Raw genomic sequence first — 18,105 nt, forward strand, 5'->3', positions numbered from 1 at the left:
AACGTAACAATGAAACAACATTAACCAGGATGACTTTAAGTGAGGAGTTACTTTAAGTGAACAGCTAGCCATGGGTCTGAAGGGAGACCTGGTCAGTCCTTTCAGTACCAGGTTTAGGTCCCGTGAAGGGGTTGGGAGTCAGGGCTCTGAGGAGGCAATCATCCAGAGAGGGGTAAATCATGATCCCTTGGGAGACTTAAGTGGACAGCCACTACTGAGAGAACCTTGGAGAATATTGTCGGGGCAGATGATAGTCTGAAAGGGAGTAACGTGTATTGGTAGTGGTCTTGTCCCATGAGCACGCACGGGGAAAAAGTGGTGGGTGCTGAACACCCACCGGCAACTTCTTATCAGCTCCCCTCTTCCACCGCAGCGCCTCCCGTGCACTGCGATCAGCTGTATCGCGGCATGTGGGAGGCTTTGGGGGAGGAGCGAGGGTGCAGCATGCTCAAGGAAGGGAGCGGAACAGGGTGGGAAGAGGCGGGTGGGGGCGGGCATTTGGGAGAACGGGTGGAGTGGGGGCTGGATCTGGGGCAGAGCCAGGGATCGAGCACCCCATAGCACATTGCAACATTGGTGCCTGTGTCTTGTCCTAGGATGAATCTGATAAATCATCTATGAGAGGGTAGGATTGAGATACGAAAGTAGGAATCCTGAAGGTCAAGAGTCAAAAAAAAGTCTCCCTGTTTCAATGCTGGAATGATCATTGCTAGAGAGTGACCATCATGAATTTGAGCTTTGACAAACTTGTTGAGAGCTCTGACGTCTAGTACGGGTCTCCAACCACCCTTCCTGATGGGTATTAGGAAATAGTGAGAGTAGAACCCTTTGCATCGTAGATGGTGAAGTACTGGTTCTATGGCTCCTAACTGGAGGAGATGATCTACCTCTTGTCGTTGTAAACTCTTGTGAGAAGGATCCCTAAAGAGGCATGGGGAAGGCTGTTGTGGAGGGGTCAGGGAGGTAAAATGAATAGAGTACCCATTGCAAATGATCTCTAAGACCCATTGATCCAAATGTTATGCATTCCCAGGTGCTGCAGAACATTGCTAGCCAGTGGCCAAATGTCTAGTGGCCAAAATGGTCACCTGTAGCAGTTGGGGGGAGTGGTCTATCGAAGCCTCAACCAACACCTCAAAATTGGTGCTTGAAATTGACAGCTGGAATGAGGAAGACTGTGGGCCAGATGGTTTACACCTTGAGAACTTATTTTTCCTTTCTCTGTGGCTCATAGTAGTACTGAGCTGGGTATTGGGAGGTGTGGTTTGCGCTGAGGCTGCGGACTAAATTTCCTCTTTTGTCCTGGCGTGTAGATGTCCAACGAACAAAGAGTTGCCCTAGAATCCTTCAGGGTGTGAAGAGAGGCATCCATCAAAAGGAAAGATCTTCAAAGGTCGACTGTACCTCCTTCGGAAAAGCTGACAGATGTAACCATGATGGACATCACATAACCGTGGAGATGGACCTTATGCTGTGTCAGGGGCAGACTGTAATGTTGTCTTGGCCACTAACTGTCTCTCTTGGATAATGGCTTTAAATTGGTCACAGTGAGACTCAGGCAACTGTTAAATAAAATTGTTGTTCTGAATAGTTTACATAGTCGTAACTTGCCATCAGGGCTTGGTAACTGGCAATTCAAAACTGAAGCATGGCCAAGGAGTATGCTTTCCTCCCAAAAAGGGACTGGAAGCGTTTGGACCTATTGTAGGGAATAGACCTCATCTGGTGTTGCTGGCCACGGGAATTAACTGCATCCACCATGGTGGAGATGGGTGGAGGGTGGGAAAAGAGGAATTCAGTCTCTCTCACTAGGACATAATATTTTTTGTCCACCTACTTGCAGGTAGGTGTCACTGATACTGGGGTCTGCCAAATGGTTTTTGTGGGGTCCAGAACAGTCTCACTAATCAATTTTTGAGGATGAATGGAATAGGTCAGAATCGATGATGGGTGTCCTTGACTTCTTCTAGTGGTATTTGGAGAGTATCTGTCACTCTCTTTGCTAGGTCCTGGAAGAGGTGAAAATCATCAGCCGGAGATGGTGGGGGAGGCATGACAGCCTCATCCGGGGAGGAGAAGGATATGGTCCTTGTCAGGGTTCGTTCCCCACTCTGCACTCTGGGGTACAGATGTGGGGACCTGCATGAAAGACCCTCTAAGCTTATTTTTACCAGCTTAGGTTAAAAACTTTCCCAAGGCAGAAATTCCGCCTTGTCCTTGAACAGTATCCTGCCACCACCAAGTGATTTAGACAAAGAACCAGGAAAAGGACCACTTGGAGTCCTATTCCTCCAAAATATTCCCCAAAGCCCTACACCTCCTTTCCCAGGGAAGGCTTGAGAATAATCACCTCTACCAATTGGTGAGGATAACAGACCCAAACTCTTGGATCTTAAGAACAATGAAAAAATCAATCAGGTTCTTAAAAGAAGAATTTTATTTAAAGAAAAGGTAACAGAATCACCTCTGTAAAATCAGGATGGTAAATACTTTACAAGGTAAACAGATTCAAAACACAGAGGATTCCCCTCTAGGCAAAACTTTAAAGTTACAAAAAAACGGGATAAACCTCCCTCTCGCAAAGGGAAAATTCACAAGTGGAAAACAAAAGGTAATCTAACGCGCCTTGCCTTATTTACTTACTCTTTTTGTAATATCAGAGACTTGTACAGGATGGTTTATAGGAGAAGGAGTTTTTTGACCTGATGCTTCTCTGCTTTCCCCAGAGAACACACCAACAAAATCTTTGCTCCCTCCCCACCCCCGCCGATTTGGAAGTATCTTCTTTCCCCACTGGTCCTTTTGGTCAGCTGCCAAGCAGGTTATTTGAGCTTCTTAATTCCTTACAGGTAAGGAGGAATTCTAGGCTACCCTTAGCTGTTTGGTTATGACAGTCCTCAAGGTCACCTCTTCCTCAACACCGCCCTATGGTTCCTTCCTGATTCCTTCTGGAAGTTATGAAGCTCTGGACGCCGCAGTGGAAGGGGTGCATCTCAAGGATTCTTGGGTGGGGCTTAAAGCCTGAGAAGCATGGTGGTGATAAGCAGTACAAGGGTCTCAGTATGGCCGTAGTGATTGTGGTGGTGCCCATGGTTGGCCATACCATGATGGTGGTGGTGGGCCAGCTGAGGGTACGCTCAGTGGCCCGGTTGATATCGGGCACCATACGGAGCTTGAGATGAGTACTGTGATACCGCCTCCTCTGGTTCGCTATCCAAGTCTGCACTAGAGAGTGGGGGAGCATGATAGGGCAGCAAGGAAAACTCCCATGCCAAATGAAGACTCGGTATGGAAATCCTGGTACCAACAAGAGGAGACTCTGCAATGTCTGATACACGGAGGTCCCTTGAGTGCCAGAATGCTGGCAGTACTGACCAACTCGGTGCCACTGTCAGTACCAGGGAGGACGGAGATCTTGCCCGCACCTATCGTTCTGGTGTGGGATGGGGTGTCGATGATGGTACCGATGGAGAACTGCACACCAGCAGTGCCTTCTTAGTGGAGTGCTTACTCCTGTCCTTGTCCCTCAGTGCTGTTGACTTGGTGCCTGAGCCCATTGAATCCATAGGCTTGCTCACAGTACCTACCGCTGTTGAAATCTGTGAGCAGTGGGTACCGGGCTGGGATTGTCTTGGTGCTGATGGTACCAAGGATACTGAGCATGTCAGAGATTGTTTGCAGCTATCTCAGGGCTCACTGTGGGGACTTCCTGCTCTCTTTTTTGATGATTTATGAGAGGGGTCAACGCCTGGTTTCTTCAATCTACAGTCTTTAGATGTTGAAGATTGTGGGGAAGACTCATGACTGCCAGGTGACTTGTTGCATGGGTCCAGAGAAGGCTGGAGGACCGCCTCCATTAAAATGATCATCTGTCTCAGCTCCCTATCCTTGCGAGACCTGGGCCTGAGTTGCTAGTACAGACCACACTTTCATTGAATGTGACCTTCCCCCAAGGCAGCATATGCTCTGAGAGTGTTTGGAAAGAGGTTATCCCTGTTGCATACAAGAAAGGCACTTCTTGAATTCCTGTGAACTGGGCATACCCTGTTAGGGGAAGGGTCCCCAAAGAAAAAAGATGGGAATTTTTTATTTTTTTTTCAGGCAGAAAAGATAAGATAAAAAGGAAAGAACTACAACTACATACTAGGAGATCAACTAACTACAGAAATGCAGAACAAAAGGAATGGTCGTAATGCACTGTGAATAGCTCAGTCTCCAGCCAGGGACAATTGAGAAGGAACTGAAGGCAGTTAGCCTGTGTGCTGGCTAGCCTCTTGGCGGGGCACGAGGACAGACAGCACGTGGGTGGGCCTACCGGACACTGCTACCAAAGCTCTTCAGCAGGGAGCATGGTACCTACAGTGGAGCACCCATAGGGACACTACTCAAAGAAGAATATTTTTATCCTCACAACACCCTTGTGACATAAGAAAATATTTTTATACTTTTATTTTAGAGATGGGAAATTGAGGAATGGAAACACTAAGTGACTTGCCCAATGTCATACAGAAAGTCTGTGATGCAGCAGGGATTTGAATTTCGTCCTCCCCAATCCCAGCCTAGCACACTAATAACTGGACCATACTTCTTCTCATTCTGCCCTCATCACCATAGCGTCCAAGTACTTTAAAAACATTAATTAATTTATTCTTCTAATACTCCTTCTGAGGAAGAAAAGTATTATCCCCATTTTACAGAAGTGGAACCAAGGCACAGAAGAGATAAAGGACTTGCCAAAGTCACACTGGGAATTTGTGGAAGATCCAGGAATTCAAACCTGAACTCTGGAACATTAGCCTAATGTCTTAATCACAAGACCATTCTTCTTCCTTTTCCTGAAATTTTCCCCACATCTTTTAACTATTTCAAGTTATAATCAGAAAACTTTATACTATCTTCACTCAACCATATTCACTGAATTGAGACTATTTGCGGGTTTGCCATCACCCTTCCCTTATATCTTAGGGGAAATTCTGTATGATCCAAGAATCAATTAATATTACTTTTATTTTCAAAGAGCAGCAAATTCGTAACATGAGCACATACTACCAACATCCCCACCTTCCAAGCCAAAATCCTGATAAAATCTCTATTGAAGGAAATATACAGATAATGGTTCTGTTACAGCGTAGCTGGTCCCAGAAAACTAATCTTTGCTTAAGAGCAGCCATTTTACGTCCTCACAATCACCTTCCATTTGTACTACACAAAAGCCAAAAAACAACTCAACATCTTCCTGAATAGACACACTCTGGCCCACGACCAAAGTGTGTGTCTAGGACAGCGGTTTTCAAACTGTGGGTTGGGACTAGTAGACACTCAGCTTAATGAAGTCAGGCACATAACAACAGGTACCAAGTAGGGATGTCAATTAATTGCAGTTAACTCACGCAATTAACTCACAAAAAATTAATCGCAACTAATTGCAGTTTTAATTGCACTGTTAAATAGAATACCAATTGAAATTAATTAAATATTTTGGATGTTTTTCTACCTTTTCATATAGATTGTAGTCTGTGTTGTAATTGAAATCAAAGTGTATATTATTTTTATTATACATATTTTCACTATAAAAATGATAAACCTCATACAAGTACTGTAGTGCAATCTCTTTGTTGTGAAAGTGCAATTTACAAATGTAGATTTTTTTTTGTTATATAACTGCACTCAAAAACAAAACCATGTAAAACTTCAGAGCCTACAAGACCACTCAGTCCTACTTCCTGTGCAGCCAATCACTAAGACAAACGAGTTTGTTTACATTTACAGGAGATAATGCTGTCCTCTGTCTTATTTACAATGTCACCATAAAATGAGAACAGGCAATTTGCATGGCACTTTTGTTGCTGGCATTGCAACGTCTTTACATCTCAGATATGCTAAATATTCATATGCCCCTTCATGCTTCGGCCACCATTCCAGAGGACATGCTTCCATGCTGATGACGCTTGTTAAAAAAATAATGCGTTAATTAAATTTGTGACTGAACTCCTCAGGGGAGAATTGTATGACTTTTGCTCTATTTTACCCACGTTCTGCCATATATTTCATGTTATAGCAGTCTCAGATGATGACCCAGCACATGTTATTCATTTTAAGAACACTTTCACTGCAGATTTAACAAAACGCAAAGAAGGTACCAATGTGAGATTTCTAAAGATTTAAGAATCTGAAGTGCCTTCCAAAATCTGAGAGGGATGAGGTGTGGAGCATGCTTTCAAAAGTCTTAAAAGAACAACACTCCGACGTGGAAACTACAGAACCCGAACCACCAAAAAAGAAAATTAACCTTTTGCTGGTGGCATCTGACGCAGATAATGAAAATGAACATGCATCAGTCCTCACTGCTTTGCATTGTTATCAAGCAGAACCCGTCCTCAGCAAGAAGACATGTGTCTTCTGGAATGGTGGCTGAAGCATGAAGGGACATATGAATCTTTAGCGCATCTGGCACATAAATATGTTGTGACGCCGGCTACAACAGTGCCATGAGAATGCCTGTTCTCACTTTCAGGTGACATTGTAAACAAGAAGCGGGCAACATTATCTCCTGCAAATGTAAACAAACTTGTTTGAGCTATTGGCTGAATCAGAAGTAGGACTGAGTGGACTTGCAGGTTCTAAAATTTTACATTGTTTTATTTTCGAATGCATTATTTTGTACATAATTCTACATTTTTAAGTTCAACTTTCATGATTAAGAGATTACACTATAATACTTGTATTAGGTGAATTGAAAAATACTATTTCTTTTGTTTTTTTACAGGGCAAATACTTGTAATAAAAAATAATTATTAAGTGAGCACTGTACACTTTGTATTCTGTGTTGTAATTAAAATAAATATATTTGAAAATGTAGAAAACATCCAAAAATATTTAAATAAATGGTAGTCTATTATTACTTAATTGCACGATTAATTCTTTTAATTGCTTGACAGCCCTAGTACCAAAAGAATGATTAACCTGGCCTGGCTGCTGGTCCTGTGCAACAGCGTCACCTTGCAGAATCTGCTCCTTAAGGAGCAAAACAGGCCACATCTATCCCTGCTTACAGATTAGTTTAATCCATTGAGCCATCATCTCAGCTCAGTTTCCCTAAGGAACCTTGATATCACCTCCAGGTGGCACTGTAGCTGGCAAGAGCAAGCTTCCAACATTGACAGTGCCTATCTTGTGACAGATCCAACAGTCCAGCCCCTAGTTTTGACATTCCATGCCATTTTTGGGTAAAGCTCAAACACTTATAGAATGATCAGATGTGCTGACCATGACTATAAGTGGCCTGACCTTAAGAGCCTCTCCATGCCAACTGGCAGAGACCCACTATTTTGTAACTCCTATCAGACCTGACAAACTCACTCCACCTAACATATTGCTATCATTTATCTGTAAAGAGTACTGTGTGAAGTATCAAATGAAAGCTGAAAACTGGTGACACATCTGTCATTAATATCATTGCATGATGTATGTACACATGGCGTGTAAAGAGTTGTACGTGTGCCAGAAATATGTTCCTAAAATGTGTTTTGAGGGCAGAGTTGATAAACAAATTTCTCTTAGACAAAGGAATGTTGATTTACCTATTTACATGTGTGTCTAATGTAAATTGAATGTGGTGATGCCAGAGACATTGGGCAGTTCCTTTACATCAGAGGTTAACGTCTGTTATCAGGAGGATAAGTCGTCAGCACACCAGAAGATACATCACAGGTCATCCTGACTCTTGAGACAATGAACTTTGGGAAATGTAAGGAGAAGCAAAAGGGCATTTTGTTTTCATCACTGGGGGAGGAGAGGAGGAAAGAAGTCAGTGTTCTTTACATTCTATGAACGGTGGATCCCCAACTACATAGGGTTGGTGATGTTAAAACTGGCTGTAGGTGAGAAAACTGCCTTGGACAAGGATTGTAAGCTGTTAAGTTTTAGTCACTAGAAAGCGTGATTATATTATGGTTTATTTGTAACCATTTTCTGTTATCTCTGCTTAGAATCACTTTAATCTGTTTTTTACTAATAAAACTTACTCTTGTTTTACTATAAATTCATCTCAGTGCTGTTAAGTGAGGTGTGGATCCTCAGCTAAGCCAACAGGCTGGTATATATTCCTTCTCTTTAGAAACACGGGCATCCAGTGGCTGGATGCTGCACAGAGATGCTTCTGGACAGTTAGGGAACTAAAGTACATCAAGGGTTAACCTGCAGAGAAAAGTTAGGACTGATAGAGTGAGAAGGAGTTTGTTTGGCTGGCTAACAGGCTGGGGTGGCAGAGAGCACCAAAAATGTGTACACAGAGTGTAGTACCAAAAATGTATCTTTTGCTAAAGCAGAAGGGTGACAGTGAGTTACAGTTCCGGATGCCCTAAAAAAAGTGTCAAAATGGAGCCTTTGTAACTCCCCCATGTTGTTGCTGTGGCCAGTTAGAAGATGTAGGCCACATATTAGTAGGCTGCATGCATCAGCAAGGGCTGCCCGGTTCCATCATGGTCTGGCATAATGCCCTCCCATCAACTATTGAATGGTTAAGACATTTAAATTAATGCACCTGACTTGATCATCTATCCAGATGCAATGTTTAAGTTATATATTTTACAGTCATCATCCTAATATCTTATTTTAAGTAGGGACCTATTTTAGACTTGAGCTGATCCTCTAGACCAGAGCTGGAATAGTATCCTGTGGAGAAACAGCACTTGATAGTATCCTGTGGAGAAACATCTCTCTATATTCAAGACTTGGCTATCTAAATAAATGAGGAAAAATGGGCCAATTCTGACAATGGAATTCTGCTATACTGATTTTAGCACTGTTAAGCAAATTTGGCCAATTAAAAACTGATCAAGCTCACCTGGGAAGATGTACTTAATTATAGAACATAAATGTGCATGTTGAATGATAGCAATGTTTTAAATCTAAATCTGAAATAGGTTAGATTTAATAGTTTACTATTAGAAGAAAAGGATTAACAACGAAAACAAAAAAGGTGGATTTACATATAACTATCTATAGTCAAGCCCGTCTAAACTTTTAATCCTTGTTTTTAAAACATTATCTAAATTCTCTAGCTGATTATGGAGGGCACAATTCAAAAATCCAAATGCAGATTTTTCATGCAACAGTTTGCTCAGTACTCTCACTGACCAAGAACTCATTCAGTGATTGCTCATTTAAAAAAAAAATTTCATCACTCACTAATATTTAGTGGAACATACAGATAGTCACATTTAAAGCTTACAGAAATAAACCAATTAGTCTAATACACTTACCATCTGCATGAATCTTGAAACTAACAGAGTAAAAAAAATTAAAATAATTTGAACTGCATATTTAAATTACAAAGAAAAATGGATTCCTGAAAGTATTAAATAAGAATTTCTTCTATAAAACAAATACAAACTTACAGTTTCACAAGTAAGACATCTGGTTTCATTAGTTAATGTTCCCTGAAAGATCTCATGAACCCAGGTCGGGTCTGGGGTGCTGTTATTGTTTTCGTTGTCAATACTGCCATTAGGTAGACGGCCATTTTGTTTTTCCTGTTTTCTCTCTTCTTGTAAAATATCAGCAATTGTGTTTAAAAGATAGTTTAAGAACTCATGCGCATCCTGCTGCATGTAGTTGTCAAAGAGCTCTAAAACATGAAGATAAAATAAAATAACCAACTAATTAAAATTTAGAATAAAAAGTCCAATGAATGTAAAACTTTCAAAATATAAGTCAAAAATATGGCATCAGCAGAACTTATTTCATAGACATATGCAATCAATTTTAACCTTAAAAAAAAAACAGTGAAAGCAATCAAATTAAAAAACTTTGGCAGAACAAGGTACTGTATATATATTTGGATAAATAATACAGATAAGAAGGGATTCTAAGATGAATTTTATGATGTAAACATGTATGGAAAAGAGAAAAGTGTACTTATGGAAAAGGTATTAAGTCCAATACAATGCCTTGAAATATAGGAAAATATTGATTAGGATGCTTTCTCAAAATTTCCACCTCCCACCCATATGTACTTGTTACAAACACAAATAAAGTAAAATTACATTAAATGATTGCAGAGCACAATCTAAAGAAGAGGACACCATATAACAGTGGCTCTCAAACTTTTTTACTGTTGACCCTTTTCACATAGCAAGTCTCTGAGTGCGATCCCCCCTTATAAATTAAAAACCATTTTTATACAGTAACTCCTCACTTAACGTTGTAGTTAACTTAACATTATGTTCCTGAAAAATGCAACTTTAAGTGAAACGAGGTTAAACAAATCCAATTTTCCCATAAGATTTAATGTAAATGCAGGGGGTTAGGTTCCAAGGAAATTTTGGGGGGCAGACAAAAGGCATTATATATATATTGTACAGTACTGTACTGTACTGTGGTTGGGAAGTGCCCCTGGCTTACCCTATACAGGCACTGCGCTTCCTCACTCCTCCTCCTCCCTCCCAGAAAGTCCTAAGCACTGCCAAACAGCTGTCTGGCGGTGGGGGAAGAGCTGGGAGGGAGCGGGAGGAGGTGGAGAAAAGGAACTTGCTCAATGCTCCCTTGTAAAGTTGCTGCTCTTCCAAAAAATCTTACATGCAGTGTACAGAGCAGGCAGCCAAACAACATTATAAGGGAGCATTGCACAACTTTAAACGAGCACATTTCCTAATTGAGCAGCGACATAACTTTGAAACAACATTAAGCGGGAGGACACTGAGTCAGGAGTCACTGTACATTTAACACCATTATAAATGCTGGAGGCAAAGCAGGGTTTGGGGTGGAGGTTGACAGCTCGCGACCCCCCCAGGTAATAACCTCAGGACCCCCTGAGGGGTCCCGACCCCCAGTTTGAGAACCCCTGCCAAATAATATAGTTCAATACCACCATTTACATTCAAACATGTCCTAAGACGTCAGGCAAAAGTTGACATTGGTCTATGTCAAGAATCATGCATGACTGTAAGTACTTCTATAACATTACCCATAAAACCTATATTCCACAAACTTTACGTCTGGGGATGAGAAAGTGCAGTGGTATATAAGAACAGTCTTTTTATCCCATGTGCTTCGAAACTACTTACAGAGTGAACAGGCTCAAAAGAAAGCCTTAAACAACAGGCTTATGCATAGGTTGGTTCAGTCAAAGCAGACACACAGCTTTGAACAGAGAAACATTTCCTGATTCTACCTTCATCAGAGGAAGAATATGACCACTATGGCCTCAAAGGCCAAATCTACAAAAGTGCAAGGTTTTTGTTTTTAATTACTATCACAAGTGCGACTCCATAAATGCTAGCAATAATGAAAACATTATAATAAACAAGGCCCCTACAGATGTCAGTATTTTTAATGAATATCATCTAACTATTAAAAATATAAAACTATTTTAAAAATGGTGGTAGCCGCAGGTCCCTTGTCTACATATGGCTAAAAGGACTTAGCCCAAGACTCAAAGTGGACAGGAGCAGTGACAGCCAACCACCAAATTTGTTCTCCCTTTTTGAGCAGTAGTTGACTCAAAGGAATTGCACATTCACCTTAATTACCAAATCAAAAATATTCTATGCCTGCATAACTAATCATGCAATTCCTCCAATGGGGCTCTATATATTGGTTACATAGCAGAAATTGTGTTTCTACCTAACAAATTACAAGTTGCAACTTGTTCTTAGTCCAAGAATATAGAGCAAATGTTAGCCCATAAGTGAAGGAATGGTACCATAAATAGAAAGACGAACAAAAATGTGTCATCAGTTTAATATGGTGCTACTACAATCAAGTCTACATCTGAGGAGAGTATATTTGAAGATACATGGAAATTTGGCTAGCCTATTTTAGGGAGTCTGAAAAGAAAAAAAACAACAACAACATTTGGAATAGGGAAAAATTGCTAGTTTGATTCTAGATCACTAAGAGGGTCTAAAGTAAAAAGTGTCACAGATCATCTACAAACCAAGCAGCTTCCAGGACAAGACACAACTATACTTTTCAGAGTTGAAAATAAACTAGATCCCAGATCAAACCAGCCCAAATGTCTCTATTTAATTGAATATTTTAATGAGGTGGCATAACAAGTATTTCAAGTCCCCTGAAGGTAAAAGGCTTGTCTCAGAGGTTCTTAGCAGTATTGCATCCAGATTCCAGTGTAGTTAATGTCCAGTCAACAGTCTGATATTAAGCACAGTGGATCTAATCCCACAGATGATCTTGCCATTATTTAATTCAAGGATTAGGAGTGATCGAAACAAAAGGAAATAGAACACTTCCACTTGGTTAATGAGAAACTGCAAACTTGAAGCATGTCAGGTTTTAAACTCTTATTACCATATACTGTACAGTATGTATTTTAATGTAATAGAGTCTAGAAATGATATAGAGGTAAGAGATTCTGAGCACAGAAAGAGTCTTGATATGACAGCTGTGAGGATATAAAACTCCTCATGAGTGATTGGTCTTACTTAATGAGAATAGAATCCAGACTGGGTTTTTCTTTGTGTTTATCCTCTTTCCTGTATTGTATATCAATACAAACATAAATCTACTATTCCTAGGAGACATATTTTTATAAAGAATTCTCCATTGTAGCTATCAAGAAAGTTATTCATGGATGTACTTTTTAAAAAAGTTAATTCATCAGAGTAGTTAATACTTCAGTGCACATAATCAGCCACCTGGCAATTCAGCAATTGTCTCCTATAAGTCTATACCAGGGATGGCCAAACTTACTGAATCTCTGAGCTGCATACAACAATCTTCAGAAGTTTGAGAACCGGGACGTGCCTGTCGGGGCTTCAGCAGGCGCTGGGCTGAAGCCCCGAGCCCCAGCAGGCACCTCCCATGGAATATAGAGTCTTTTTTACTTCTAAATCCCCATTTGAATAAATCCCAAAGTCAGCAGTGATTAAAGTTGATGTGTTTGATGAGTGAGATGATGGTGTTTTATGATACGTACATTTAAAATACCATTATAGTTATCACCTTTGATGGCAGTCTCAGCAGAATTGCCAAGAGCTAAATGGCATGGAGATTGAACTATTCTCTCACCTCTAAAAACAGTCACCCTTCTTCAGATTTAAGACTCACTGGTGTGAGAAAGCTTGCACAACACTACTACCTATGCTATAAACTGCTCTATTGATAAACAGATCATCTTCCAGGTCTGAAAAATCTAGCATCTTTCATGAGCAGTAAATTCACTCAAGGCTTGAAATAAATTGTTATGCTATCCTAGAGTAGTTTGTCTTTATTATGCATCTTCATAATATTTGAATACATTTTAATTTTAAACGTTTAATTTGAAAACATTTGGAAATATGATCCAGGATGGATTATACAGGTATGAAAATTTCTACTATATGAAAGTGTTGCCATATTTAACTTGTGTAAACCAAGCACGGAAGTTTTTATTGAAAGACAACCTGTAATTAATTTAAATAAAATGTACAATTTACAAGCATTATTTTATATTTCCTCCAAATCAAGTAGCAGATCTATTAAAGGATATAATTATATTTTACTACACGGAATTATTTCATGAACCGTCCTAATCAACAAGCATTACAAATACCAAATAGGAAGTGTTAAATATATGAAATTAGGCGTGTCCATGGCACTAGGATAATTACTGGAAGGGTTACTAATTTTTAAAGAAGAGTATATTAATCCTGAATAGAAATGTTAAGTCCTAAGTGTTATATAAACATGAACTGAACTAAATTTAAGCTATAATTTTCCAGTCAAAGCCTTAACATGGAAAGACAGACCTTCAGGGCTCACTTCACACTTTAATTATTTCATTTAATTAGTAATATTCTTACTAATAAGCACTAACATTCTGGAACAACAGAAAGTTTCAGATTATTTGATTTTAACATATGAACTGAGACAAAAGAATGGCCATTCTGGGTCCAACCAAAGGTCCATCTAGCCCAGTATCCTGTCTTCCGACAGTGACCAACACCAGATGCTTCAGAGGGAATGAACAAAACAGGTAATCATCAAGTGATCCATCCTGTCACCCATTCCCAGCTTCTGGCAAAAGAAAAGGAGTACTTGTGGCACCTTAGAGACTAACCAATTTATTTGAGCATGAGCTTTCGTGAGCTACAGCTCACTTCATCGGATGCATACCGTGGAAACTGCAGAAGACATTATATACACACAGAGACCATGAAACAATACCTCCTCCCACCCCACTGTCCTGCTGGTAATAGCTTATCTAAAGTGATCATCAGGTTGGGCCATTTCCAGCACAAATCCAGGTTTTCTCACCCTCCGCCTCCCCTCCCCCCACACAAACTCACTCTCCTGCTGGTAACAGCCCATCCAAAGTGACAACTCTCTTCACAATGTGTATGATAATCAAGGTGGGCCATTTCCTGCACAAATCAAGGTTCTCTCACTCCCTCACCCCCCTCCAAAAACCACACACACAAAAACTCACTCTCCTGCTGGTAATAGCTTGTCCAAAGTGACCACTCTCCCTACAATGTGCATGATAATCAAGGTGGGCCATTTCCAGCACAAATCCAGGCTCTCTCACCCCCCCCCCCCCGGAAACACACACACACACACAAACACAAACAGGAGAGTGAGTTTGTGTGTGTGTGTTTCCGGGGGGGGGGGGGGGTGACAGAGCCTGGATTTGTGCTGGACATGGCCCACCTTGATTACCATGCATTGTAGACATGTAGGGAGAGTGGTCACTTTGGATGAGCTATTACCAGCATGAGAGTGAGTTTGTGTGTGTGTGGTTTCTGGAGGGGGGTGAGAGAACCTGGATTTGTGCAGGAAATGGCCCACCTTGATTATCATACACATTGTGAAGAGAGTGGTCACTTTGGATGGGCTATTACCAGCAGGAGAGTGAGTTTGTGTGTGTGGGGGGGGGGGGCGGCGGAGGGTGAGAAAACCTGGATTTGTGCTGGAAATGGCCCAACTTGATGATCACTTTAGATAAGCTATTACCAGCAGGACAGTGGGGTGGGAGGAGGTATTGTTTCATGGTCTCTGTGTGTATATAATGTCTTCTGCAGTTTCCACGGTATGCATCCGATGAAGTGAGCTGTAGCTCACGAAAGCTCATGCTCAAATAAATTGGTTAGTCTCTAAGGTGCTCCTTTTCTTTTTGCGAATACAGACTAACACGGCTGTTACTCTGAAACCTGGCAAAAGAAACTGTGCCTCTGCCCAGTTTCGAAGCAGGGCCCTTTTGTGTGTTAGCCAAACATGATAACCACTATACTACAGAAACAAACACAGATGTGAGACAAATAGCAAGAACAAAAGCTTTAAAACAGCGATTTTTGACAAAAATCTACAAATTCCACACTGCCTCCCATATTTGCTAAGCACTGCCTGGGCTCAGTTCTGTATGAGACGGGGGAAGGGGGTGGGGGGGGAAGACATTGCCTCAAGAAGGCCAAAGTATTTCTCAAATGTGGCCACCGGGGCTTTTCTTGTGGCCAGGCTTCTGGGCAGTGATGGGGGAAGGGGCAAAGCAGCGGCCCCTCCTCTGGGGCTGCCAGGAGGGGTTGGGCCCTGACCCTCTCAGGATCCACAACTGCCGGAGGAGCAGACAGAGGTTGTGAGTTCTCCGCCTTCCTGGGGGTGGTGGGGCTCAGGCTTCCAGCTTTAGCCCTGGATTGGTGTGGGCAGGCTCCAAACCCTGATCACAGGGCTTCGGGCTCACCACTCCCCCGGCGCACCCCCTGGCTTGAAGGGTTTCTATCATGTACAGGATTTCAATGGTTCTCAGCACGACCACTATAAAAATTGTTCCAGAGCCCCTGCCCACTGCCTCCCTTCCCACCTCACCATCCAAGGTTTAATTTGTCCCCTGGCTTGACAGGGCTGAGTAAGTCTGCTGTGAAAAGCAATATTTGTATGTTTGATAATATCACTTTTCACTGCCTCCCAGCTAGCTAACCAGGCTGCTGCTGTGAAAAGTGATATCAACAAGCATACGAATATCTCTTTTCACAGAAGCAGATTTATAAGCTATCAAATCTAAAAAACAAGAACAACCAAAACAGCAAAACAACAACATGCAAAACACCTTATTTGTGTTTCTATTCTGTTTAGGTCCAGTAAAGAATAGACACAACTGTACATTATTTTTAGTATTGAGTCTGCAGAAAACCAAACCTACATAAATTACCGTATATACTCGCTCATTAGCCCATTTGTTTATAAGCCGACCCCCCAAGATGGAGACGTAAAAATAGTAAAAACTGTATGACCCTTTCATAAGCCGACCCTATATTTCAGGGGTTGGCAAACTTTGGCTCCTGGCCCGTCAGGGTAAGCTACTGGCGGGTCGAGACGTTTTGTTTACCTGGAGCATTCACAGGCACAGAGCTCCTCAGCTCCCAGTGGCCGCGGTTTGCCATTCCCAGCCAATGGGAGCTGCAGAAAGTGGTGCCACTTCCCAAAAATATTCGGCTTATGAACGAGTATATACGGTACTGTGATTTGGACATGTATATGTGCATATTTATTTGTTTTTCCTAAAGTTAATTAAGTATTTTAGGGAAAAAATGTCATAGCGGCCACCAGCAAGAGTTGGTGGCCGCACTCTGAGGCCACCAAAAAATGTGTTGTGAGAACTTATTCAGCATGTGTGTCGTCTTTTCTGTCTTTTACAGCATCAAGCGTTCCTGTTGTACTTAGCAAATATATTTTACGTATAAAAAAAATGTCAACCTTTCAATTTCAGTATTAAATCACAATTGATGTAATTAGTATACACAGAATAAAAGAAAAATTAAGAAGGTACCATTTTCTTTCCGTAATCTTGTTATAAACTTCTTCGGAGGTATTACTCCAACTTTTTTCTTCTGTGTAGCTATGCTGTGGAAGAGATCAGCTAAGCATGTAAGAAGGGTCTCTTTTTTTCGGGGTTGACTCTTGTATGCTAGGACTTTTTCTCGAAATGGTCGACAAAAATAAAGTGCCTGAAGAACTGAATTGCAGTAGCATGTGTTCCCAAACTATAAAATAAGAAAAAAAAATATTACCTTGTATTGTATTTCTACAGTGATGCAAGGTTAAAAAAAAACAAAACTAAATATAAACGCACAAGCAAGGGCAAATTTTCTGGAAGGCATTTCTTGTTGATTTTCAGACAGTAAAGAATCTCAGGTGGCAACATAAATAATGGGGAGCACTCCAGATATTTTTAACTGATACTAGATTGTGTTTTCCTGTTTGTAATAACTGGGGTATGTATGTGTTATCAATGCTTTACAGTGCTGTAGAACTGTAAAAGTATTCAGTAAGTGCTCAGTATTTACCTAGTGCCAAAAATGTATACAACACAGTATAAAGAGTAAACTGAAAAAATGAGATTCTCTGCCACATATATCAGTCAAAACACCACTCAGTACAATGAAGAACAGAGTGTAATGTCGTGTTTATAGCTGAAATTCTTCATGGTAAAGGTAGGTGGGTCTTCGAGAAAAATGCATGGTCCTGGGCAAGTCTCCCCATCTGTAAAAAGGGAACATCATATATCTGCCACACATAGATTCTGTGAAATGCAGTCAATATTTGTACAGCATTTTAAAAATGCAAAATGCTATTTTCATCATATAAATTGTAGAATCATAGAAATGTAGGGCTGGGAAGGGTCCTCAAGTTCATCCTCCTGAGCTGAAGCAGGACCATGAATACCTAAGCCCTGGTCTACACTAGGAGTTGAGGTCGAATTTAGCAGCGTTAAATCGATTTAACCCTGCACCCGTCCACATGACGAAGCCCTTTTTTTCGACTTAAAGGGCTCTTAAAATAGATTTCCTTACTCCACCCCCGACAAGGGGATTAGCGCTGAAATCGGCCCTGCCAGGTTGAATTTGGGGTACTGTGTACGCAATTAAACGGTATTGGGGTCCAGGAGCTATCCCAGAGTGCTCCTTTGTGACCGCTCTGGACAGCACTCTCAACTCAGATGTACTGGCCAGGTAAACAGGAAAAGGCCCGCCAACTTTCGAATTTCAATTTCCTGTTTGGCCAGCGTGGCAAGCTCCAGGTGAGTGCAGAGCTCATCAGCAGAGGTGACCATGATGGAGTCCCAGAATCGCAGAAGAGCTCCAGCATGGACCGAACGGGAGGTACGGGATC

At 41.3% G+C, this 18,105-nt stretch overlaps 1 protein-coding gene across 4 annotated transcripts in view; it reads right to left on the minus strand.

The window, feature by feature from the left end:
- The window catches only part of USP12 (ubiquitin specific peptidase 12), a 75,599-nt gene that overhangs the window by 30,441 nt on the left and 27,053 nt on the right, over nucleotides 1-18,105 (minus strand). For 3 of the 4 annotated variants that reach the window (XM_073340493.1, XM_073340500.1, XM_073340484.1), the window contains 2 exons: nucleotides 16,763-16,976; nucleotides 9,399-9,628 (listed from right to left, as the gene is read on the minus strand). In XM_073340493.1, coding sequence (XP_073196594.1) covers nucleotides 9,399-9,628; nucleotides 16,763-16,976 — 444 coding nt within the window. The remainder of the gene's footprint in view (nucleotides 1-9,398; nucleotides 9,629-16,762; nucleotides 16,977-18,105) is intronic. The other variant, XM_073340508.1, reaches the window with a different exon arrangement.

Source organism: Lepidochelys kempii, chromosome 1 (genome assembly GCF_965140265.1).
Source record: "Lepidochelys kempii isolate rLepKem1 chromosome 1, rLepKem1.hap2, whole genome shotgun sequence".
NCBI lineage: Eukaryota > Metazoa > Chordata > Testudines > Cheloniidae > Lepidochelys > Lepidochelys kempii.